This window comes from Carettochelys insculpta, chromosome 27, assembly GCF_033958435.1.
Source record: "Carettochelys insculpta isolate YL-2023 chromosome 27, ASM3395843v1, whole genome shotgun sequence".
Classification (NCBI taxonomy): Eukaryota; Metazoa; Chordata; order Testudines; family Carettochelyidae; genus Carettochelys; species Carettochelys insculpta.
Genome location: NC_134163.1, coordinates 8,699,208 through 8,708,650, shown reverse-complemented (window position 1 = coordinate 8,708,650; position 9,443 = coordinate 8,699,208). Strand labels below are relative to the sequence as shown.

The 9,443-nt window shown below is 54.4% G+C and overlaps 1 protein-coding gene across 1 annotated transcript; it reads right to left on the bottom strand.

Moving 5' to 3' along the window:
• Positions 1-6,279: 6,279 nt before the first annotated feature.
• Positions 6,280-7,607, bottom strand: LOC142002101 (relaxin-3 receptor 1-like). Its single transcript, XM_074977932.1, is given in 2 exon segments — positions 6,280-7,130; positions 7,133-7,607. Coding segments are annotated over 2 exon segments (1,326 nt in total).
• Between the last annotated feature and the right edge of the window lie 1,836 nt (positions 7,608-9,443).

Sequence of the window (9,443 nt, the reverse complement as noted above, 5' to 3'; positions counted from 1 at the left end):
TAGCTATTTTGAAATACAGCGTCTACACAGACCCTGCTTCAAAAGATGGGTGCACTGTCTTATTTTGAATTAAGCTCTCTTCCCTGTCTTAACAGCCCCCGTTCTGAAATAGCTATTTCAAAAATAAGTGCTATTTCTCGCAGAATGAGGTTTACCTATTGCAAAATAAGACGCAAATTATTGTTATTTATTTGCGTTGTGTAGATATTAGGGTAGTTATTTTGAAATAACTTTGCTGTATACACTTGTCCTCAGTCTCCTAATCAGAATTTGAAGTGTCCTTGAAGAGTGGTTCTTAACTGGGGGTGCCATGATACCCTTTCTGGGGCACAAGATACACTATATGTTTTTAGAAGGTAAATCATTGAAAACACAAATTCAGCACAGGCCCTTAAGTACAACTGCTTTGTTTCATCAAACCTAGGTATTAACATTGTAAAATTTTTAAAAACAGAACTATTTATATATATTTAATATGCATTTAAAAGTTTATAGGCCCCCCGCATCTCCATTTTTGATAAGGGGTGTGAGAACATGTCTTGTGAAACAAAGGGGTGCAGTAAAGATTAAGAACCACTGTCCTAGAATATGCCCTGTATCAGTGGTTCTTAACTTGGGGTGCACACACCCCCTGGGGGTACGTGATGCCCTTTCTGGGGGTGCAAGACATGCTAGATATTTTTAAGAAGGTAAATCGTGGAGAACACAAATTAAGCACATGCCCGTAAATTCTGTCAAACAGCGGCTAGAATCCACCCCAGCTATAGCTGCATTTCAGTAATCCCAATGCTTGGACAAACCTTTCCTTTCTACCAGTCGCAATGTACCTGTTGTAGAAGATTTTAACGCAACAAAAGATCCTCTGAGATGCAAATTATTAGTTTCAGCAAGGATGCAGGCTGTAATCCAACAACTGGACGGGTGGCTGTTGGACAGGACTCCTCAAAGGCTGGTGGCCCCACAGTATGAAAACACAGCTCATGGTCACCCCATATTCTGGCTAAAGCAGAACAGCTGTAATCCTGGGGCGCTCAGTCCATATACAATTGCTATTAAGGGAGTGGTAATGAAAGTTTAAAATGAATGTTAGGGTTGGGCTCATTTGAATATTATGTAAATATACATACAAACCAGTGTACAAAGCTCCTCCTCTAGTGGGGTGGGTCCCTCACTTTTTGGCATATTATTTACCTTGGAGGCTCACAGCAGCCCTCAGTTTAAATACCAGCATGCTGATTGGTGAGCTACTCTCATTATGGGCCAGCATAGGGAAAAAAGAGAGAACCAATTCCATAGTCTCTGCTACCCCTCCCAGTGATCCAGTCAGGACAAACCCTCTACACCAACATCCATCCTTCTTCAATGCTGGATCAGGGATGGGAGAGTATGGAGGAGCACAGGCCTGCCCTCTATTCTGGACACCAGCCCTGGGACCCTGTGATAGCAGCTGCCAGCAACATCTCCAGTCTCAGCTGCAATTCCCTGGATCGCTTCCCCACAGAGGCCCCAGTGCTCTCTTTCCCAGGGGTCTTCCCACTGGCATCTGCTTACACTTGCTACTCTTACTCTCCATAGCTCCTCTTCTCATCAACTCCTCATGCACTCTGAGCCAACAGAAGGGGAGCCTTTTTCTGACCATTCTCATTGGGTTCTTCATGGGCTCCAGTTGTCCTGATTAGCCTGACTCGTTTGAGTCTGGAAACCTAATTGGCTCCAGGTGTTTTAATCGCCATGGTTGATTCTAGCAAGTTCCTGCTGGTTCTGGGTTAGCCCTGGCTAGCTTACTCTGGGAACAGGGGCCTATTTAATATAGGGCTGATGTATTTCCCTTCTGTTACTCTTCTGTAGCCCTGACCCTGTCACACCAGGGGCTGTTCTTCGGACACTGGCAAGTTACCTGTGTCCCCTTCTACAGCCAAAGTTTGGGCCCCTTGTGCATCATGGGCACTCATAACTGATGGCATTGGGCACCAATCTTCAATGAGCACTGGCTGTGAGTGCTATGGGAAGAGCAAGGGATGGGAGGTGGAGTTCCACACACCACCTTGGAAGCGTGAAGGCTGCTCACATCTCAGTCCCTAATTTTTTCCCATTGGACCTTCAAGCTGCTGCACACAGCCTAGTTCCAATGTCCTATTGGAGCTTTCTGCCTGAAGCTTGAATCCAGATGGAAAAGGAGGAGGCCAGAGCTTGTGGCTACCAGGGTGTTCTGGACTCCCATTATTGGCCAGCATAGGGAAAAGGGAAGACAAATATTGTCTCTGCTGCCCCTCCAAGTGACCCAGGCAGGACAAACCCCCTCCACCAACATCCATCCTCCAGTGCTGGATTGGGGATGGGAGACTGGGAGGAGCCCAGGCCATCCCTCTTTTCTGGGCGCCAGCCCAGGGACCCTGTGATAGCAGCTTCCTGCAATGTCAAGAGGGGAGGATGCTGATCACCTCTGACTTCCACTGCCTGCTATTGGAACAGGGCAGAGTCAGCATGCGTCAGGCCTGGGTCGGGCATGGTGAATCAAACGCCTCCTGCGGTTTGGTTTGAGGAGCTGCTGGTTCTGGATACCAGTGGCACTGAGAGCTTTATATCCCTGATTGCCAGCAGAGCTCCCCTTTGGAGTGTCCTTGTGTTTGGGCACAGAGTCCAGACAGCGGGATCCCTGAAGTGTGTCAGACCCCCAGTTGTGCAGAGGTTGTGAATCACTTATCTTCACTCATCAGCCTGGGACAGTAGGAGCAGCTTGTTGACGTGGAACAGAAGAGGAGGAGTTGAGCCACCTTAGACGGTCCCTGTTGCCAACCACCATCTGCAGGGGCTGAGGAAGGAGTGAAGGAAAGACCCTGCTCCCTGGAGGAGCCGGGTGAAGAATAGGAGAGAGCTCAAGGCAGCATCAACAGCCTCATTCCACATGCACCCCCCTCTGCTGCTACTGGGCTGAGAGGGAGTCTTGGTGGGGAGCACAGGCAGGCAGGTGAGAAGTGTCTTCGTGCAGCCTGAAAACAGACTGAGCTCTGCCCCTCAGCTGCCAAAGGGCGTGGGGATCAAAGTCTGGGGGCCAGGCCCAGTGCTCGCGGAGTGGCCCGGCTAAACAGAGTCTTGTCTTTCACGGCAGCGATGAGAAGATGCAGCTAAAGCCAAGCCTGCTGCGGCAGGAGGAGGCCGGGCTGGTGCGTGTTTCCCAGGTGGAATTGCATGTGAAAGATGGGCCCTGTGCTGCTCCACCCTACTTGCATGGGCTGCATCATTGCCAGCTTCCCATCTCCACTCGCCAATGGAGCCTGAGCATAGCACCCGAGGGGGTCAGCTCTCCAAAGGAGTCAAGTTCAGCCGTCAGCCCGCACACAATTTAGTCTCTGTCAGTGCCGGAGCCCTAGAATGTGATCCAGCTTGTGAGGTGGCCAGGCCAGGCCAGGCCAAAATGTGGAGTGTACAGTGGGGCGCTACTCAAAGAGGGGTGCAGGTGTAGACCCATCATCTGGGAGGATGTGCCTATGGAGAGAGATCCTAGGAGCAGCTCATTCCTGACCCACAACACAGGTGACCCTGCCTGCCTGCTCACAGTGTTTGGAAGAGACAAAGGCTCAGGGTGTTCCCAAATGGCTGGCACTGGGCATGTGCCAGAGCCACTTTTCTGAGGGTCCTCCTGCAGGGTGTTGTCATTCATGCGAGCGAGGGCCTTATACACAGCTGTCTTCCCTGCATACCTGGTCACAGGACATATGGTCCCAGGCCTGCAGGACCCCCTATCTCTGCAAGCCTGTCCCCTAGAAGAGCCAAAAGAGGCAGCTTGTTCTGTTTCCCTCTGTCATGAATCAATGCCTGCAAAGGGTTAAACCCATAGAGAGTGGGTTCTCTGTTGGCAAGCAGCCGGGTGAGCCAATGGCCGGGTGCGGGGGGCGGGAATTTTTGAACTGAAGCAGTTGCCTGCTGAGGGTTCTTTCTTTTGTGTGGCGGGAGGAGAGGGACAGAGATGTTTAATCTGCAGCAGCCTCAATACATCCAGTAAATATCCAGGCCGCAAGGAGATCTGGACATACAGACATGTAAGTAGCAGGGAACTGCAGTCAAACTCAATCAGGTTGGTTGTTTTTGATTTTGGGTTTGGTGTGGGGCTTCTCAGGGTGGCTGAGGTACCCCTTGTACATTGTAACTTTTAAACTGGATCCCAGGGAAGTAGTTCTCTGCGCTTTAACCTACTTTTTTTAGTTGCTCTGCAACACCTAGCAACCAAATATGCTTTATCAGGTGAATCTTTTGTTTTGTTAATGTCACCTTTTTTAAGGCAATGATTTGGTTCGTGTGTGCTGGAGAAGGCTCTGTATATACAGGCCTACGGTCAGCTGGCAGGTTGCAGCTTAATTTCTTCCTCTCTGTTTTCAAGTTCTCTCCTAAGAGAGGATACAGAGCTTAGGGCTACCTCACAAGGAGACACCCAAGTGTAAGTTTTAAAGTTTTTTGGGGTTTTCCCCCCAACACTTGTGGGGTGGCAGCTACCTCCCAGGATCAGGGAATGTGTGACCTGGGGAAGAGTTTAAACAGAAGCTTGTAGAGGAAAGAGATTTATAAAAGCTCTTGCAATCTGTAATGGGGTTCAAGGGTCCCCAAGCACTGCATCCCCAGTGCAGCCAGAAGTGACTCTCACGCAGCAGGTAGAACAGGATGTTTACCAGTTGACAGACACAGCACAGTGCCGAGGTGTGGGTACAGCAGGCAGACACAGTCATTCCAGTCGATCTTGTAGAGAGGAGGCCTGGGGGTGCCCTCATCTGACTGCCTTCCAACTCTTCCCCTCAGCCTCCAACTGCTGCCTGTGATTCAAACCCAGCTGGGCTCCTCCCCACCCTTTGTTCAAAGACAGAGAAGTTACCTGCCCGCTTGGATTACAGACAGGAGGGGGTCATCCCTAGCCTGTGTGAGCTGCTCAGCCTGTCGCTCACACGCATCCCTCACTCCATCACACAGGCTCCCACCTTCTGCACAGGCAGCGTCACAGTGGGGAAGGGCCTTGACACCCGCTTATGCTAATTCACACACTTGCAATTAAACCCTCCTTGAAATGTGCAATCAGGGCTCTGTCCTCCCGTTGCGCCTGTGATTGTAAGACGTGCTCGAGCCATACCCGCAGCCCTGGGAGTGATCACAGAGACATTTCAACGCTCTGCTCCCGCTGCCTTAAGCCAGAACCTGCTGCTGATTTTTAGGTAGCCTCGGAGGAAAAGAGGAAAGGGGCTTAGAGCTCACGGGGGCTGGACTTGCCTTCTCTGCCAGGCAGGTGGTAGGATCAGTGTGCACACGCGTGTGCTCTGTCACACTCACTGACTTGTTTCCATTCACCAACACACACACACACACACACACACACAGCTGTATAGAAGCAGTGACTCTTTCCTTGTTGTGCAGGGAGACCCCTGGGCCTTTTTACCCACTTTACCCTTAGACTAGCACAAGCCAATTGGGCTTTCTCCCTTCAGCAGCATTGGGAAGACACAGCTCACCCCCAAGGGTGCAGCACCACGTGCCCTCTGCCCCTGTGGCTGCCACCTCCCACGATGCGCCTGTCTCACTCTGTAGCTGGGCTCCTGGTTCCACTCTTGGCAGCTGCCACAACCTCGTTCCCCCAGGCAGGAGGACTCAGACAGCCGCCAACCCCAAAGCACAAATTCACCTGCAGGGGGTCATTCTGTCTTGGGGTTTCCTTTCTCTGCTGGGAGCCGCCCGAGGCTTCTTGAGGAGCTCTCCGGGGTGCATCAAAGCAAGATTGCAAAGGGAGACGAGTACAGAGCCCCCTGCCCTCACCCCCTGCCTCAGCAACACTTCCACTAGGAGTCTGGGACAGTCGCTGGACAGAGGTCATATGGGACTGGGGAATCCAAAGCCCTGAGCTCCCTGGGCTCTCTTCCCCTGAACACTTGGGTCCCACATCATTTTTAAAAGTGTCCAGCTCCCTGCACACCCCCAGCTCCTCCTTTAGTGTTGTTTGTGTGCCGGGGCCCCCATGACTCTAGCCGGCTCCCCACAGTGCATAGAGCTGAGTGAACAGACAGTACTACCCCAAGCTATGCTCGTGGCCCCCCTTGAGATTGCCGCCCCTTTGCGCTAGGTGCTGTATGTAGCCAAAGCCAGAGGCAGCCCCTGCTCGGGAAAGCCTGCAGTCTAAACAGACAACGCAGACAACAGATGGGAGGAGAGATGGAGGCATCGAGTCAGGAAGAGACCCCGGCTGTCCTGGGTCTTAATCCAGAGCCTCAGCTGTGACACCTCGAAGCAGAGACGAGTGGAGTTTTACCCACAGCACAGAGGCCCAGGCAGTTCCGTCCCTGCGGGCCGGGCTAGCAGGGCTTTCCCCTGCCTGCGGTGGGCTTTGCTGGCAGGTTTGCCAAGGGAAGGGGTTACCTTGAGCAAGAGCCCTTTGAGCACCTCTCGGAACTCCCTTCTCACCAGGCAGTAGGCGATGGGGTTGTGGCAGCTGTTGGCGTGAGCCAGGCACACAGTGATGGGGAAGACGTATGCCTGGGTGTTGTAGAAGGCTTCGGGGAAGGGAAGCAGGTTGAATTTGATGACGATGCCCCATGCTGTCAGGGCTTGGTTGGGGAGCCAGCAGATGAAGAAGGAAAGCGCCACGACGGTGACCGACTTGGTGACCCTGGATTTCCTCTTGGGGTTGCAGCTGCTCAGGAAGCGGCGGAGGAAGAAGTAGCAAGCCAGGATGATGGCCAGGGGAAGGACAAAACCCAGCAGCACCTTCTGGGTCTGGTACAAGCCCAGCAGGAACTGGGGGTCAACGTCTTTCAGCTCCGGGAACTTGACCAGGCAGACCTCATCCCCAGGGACCCGGTGGGTGGTGGAGAAGATGGCGTGTGGCAAGGTGGCCATGGCAGCAGAGAGCCAGATGGAGGCACTGGCCACCTGAGCCTGGTGCCTGGACGAAGAGCCCTGCTTGGCTTTCAGGGGGGACACCGCAGAGCAGTAGTGGGCCACACTCATGGCGGTCAGGAGGAAGACGCTGGCATACATATTCATGACCGAGATGGTGGAGATCAGCTTGCACATGACTTTGCCGAAGGGCGAGCTGAAATCCAGGGCTGTGTCCACTGCCCAGAAGGGCAAGGGGAGGACGAACTGGAGGTCCGTCCCACCAGGTTGAGCACAAAGAAAGTCCTGCTGGACATTCTCCGGCGGCGTCCCGAGGCCAGGAGGAAGAAGACCAGCGGGTTGCCCAGCACCCTCAGGGTGCAGACGGCGGAATAGACAGTCGTGATGGCGATCCGGGTGGCTTTGGTGCCGTCCGAAGGCAGGAAGGGGAGCAGGTCCACCAGGCTGTGATTGGAGCTATTCCCGCTGTCTGCTGCCGGGAGCATCTCATCGGTGCCGCAGCGGTTGTACACAGGCATCTCCTTGCCTTCCCGCTCAAAGCCCTCCCGCGCTTGCAGAGGTGGCAACCAGCACGGCTCCCGCAGGAACTGCTCCCACCAAGTTTCTGATCCCATCCTGGCAGCACCGCTCGGTTTTATCAGCCCGCACAGAGCCCCCTGCCTGCTATGCGGGGCAACATCACAGCAGCAGAAAACCACTGACTCGTTCCTCTCCTGCACGGCCCCCTGCTCGCCCATGGCCTGGGAACCGCAGCTGCGGAGCGTGTGGTGCAGGCGCCAGACCTGGAAAGGGCTGGGGAGAGGAGGAGCAGGGCGGCCCTGGATGGAAAAGAGTTTTCCCCACCCTGATTTAAGGTAAAAGGAACAGGCTGTGGCATAGTTCCCCTGTGGAACTCTGCAGCTTTATTCGGATGTTGAGCCCAGAGCTGCCTCGTGGCGCCTCCCTTCCCCGTCTCAGAAGTGGGAGCAACCCCGATCCCTCCCCCTTCAGAATGTTTTTTTCCCTCAGCTCATGCCTCCGAAGTCCCTGCCCTGTTCCCCAACTGGCATGCCCACGGTAGTGCCTGGCTCCCCCCGGGCCTGTAGGGCCACACACGCTCCCCTGCCACGAAGCGGAAGCCGCCCCTGGGTCTGAAGGTGCAGTCCAATGTCCCGAGTGTCATCCTGCACCGTGTTCCCCAAGTGCAGGCAGATCAGTCTCCTCCACCTCTGTCCCAGGGCAAGATGGCCTCTGGTCCCTGCTCCTCAGGCACTGGAGCTGCTGAGACATGGGGGCTTGCAGAGCACAAGGACAGCCTCTTGGCCAATCCCTTCTTACCACCTGCTGGGCTTTGGGGCCTGGTCTCCGCCTAAGAACTCAGCTCCCATCTCTGGCTGCTTGCCTGTGCCCTAGGCTGCTGTCTGCCTAACCCCGGCCCCAGCCTTTCTCGGCTGGCCCCTTGTGCTGTGTGCTCCATCTGGCCCCACCTGCCTCGTCCCTGAGCTCTCCAAGCCTGTCTGCCCCTCCCTGACCAAATGACTTCCCAACCCCCCTCTCTCCCGTGGCCTTCGAGAGCATCTTCCCCAGTCCAAGTATATCACCATCTCCTGTCGAGGCAGTTCTGACTTTCCAGTCACCTACGGTGTTTGGACGGTCCACGTGCCGAGGGATAGTCTGTGTGTTCGTTGTAAATTTCTTTCAGCAGCCAACTTATCGACCCAGCCCCCATCGCTCGAGTGGTGTCGGGGGCCCCGTTTGTCTGGGCGGCAGCTGAGCCGGCATCTTTTATCCATTACTCATCTTGACATCAGATTGCATTCCTATTGTTTTACGATGAGCGCAGGGTCACTCCTCCGCCCAATCCTCCCCTTCCCCCAGGGAATAGCTCAAACACCTCAGGTGCGTCTACACTAGCCAGCTATTTCGAAGTAGCCGGCACAACGTCGAATGAGCACGCGTTGTGTCTACACGCTCTGTGCGCTATTTCGATGTCGAAATCGACGTTAGGCAGTGAGACATTGAAATCACCGTTCCAAGCCGGAGATGGGAATAGCACCCTAGTTCGACGTTCAACATCGAAGTAGGGTGTGTGTAGATGATCTGCGTCCCGCTACTTCGAAATAGCGGGGTCCTCCATGGCAGCCATCAGCTGAGGGGTTGAGAGACGCTCTGTCCAGCCCCTGCAGGGCTCTATGGTCACTGCGTGCAGCAGCCCTTAGCCCAGGGCTTCTGGCTGCTGCTGCTGCTGCTGCAGCTGGGGGTCCATGCTGCGTGCACAGGTTCTGCAACCTGTTGTTGGCTCTGTGGACCTCATGCTGCGCAGGCCGTGTGTGTCTGGGAGGGACCCTTTAAGGGAGCAGCTTGCTCTTGCCCCAGAAGGGCTAGTCCAGCCTGTGACCCTGTCTGCAGGCTTTGCTGGCCCCTTATTTCGACGGGGAGCACTTGTGTGTGTGGAGGCTCCACATTTCCTTCCAGGGCGGCTCCTTTCGATGTTCCCCATCGCTACTTTGATGTTGAACGTTGCCGGCACCAGCCCTGGAGGACGTGCAGCCGATACGCGTCGAAGTAGCCTGTTTCTATCTCCTTACTTCCAA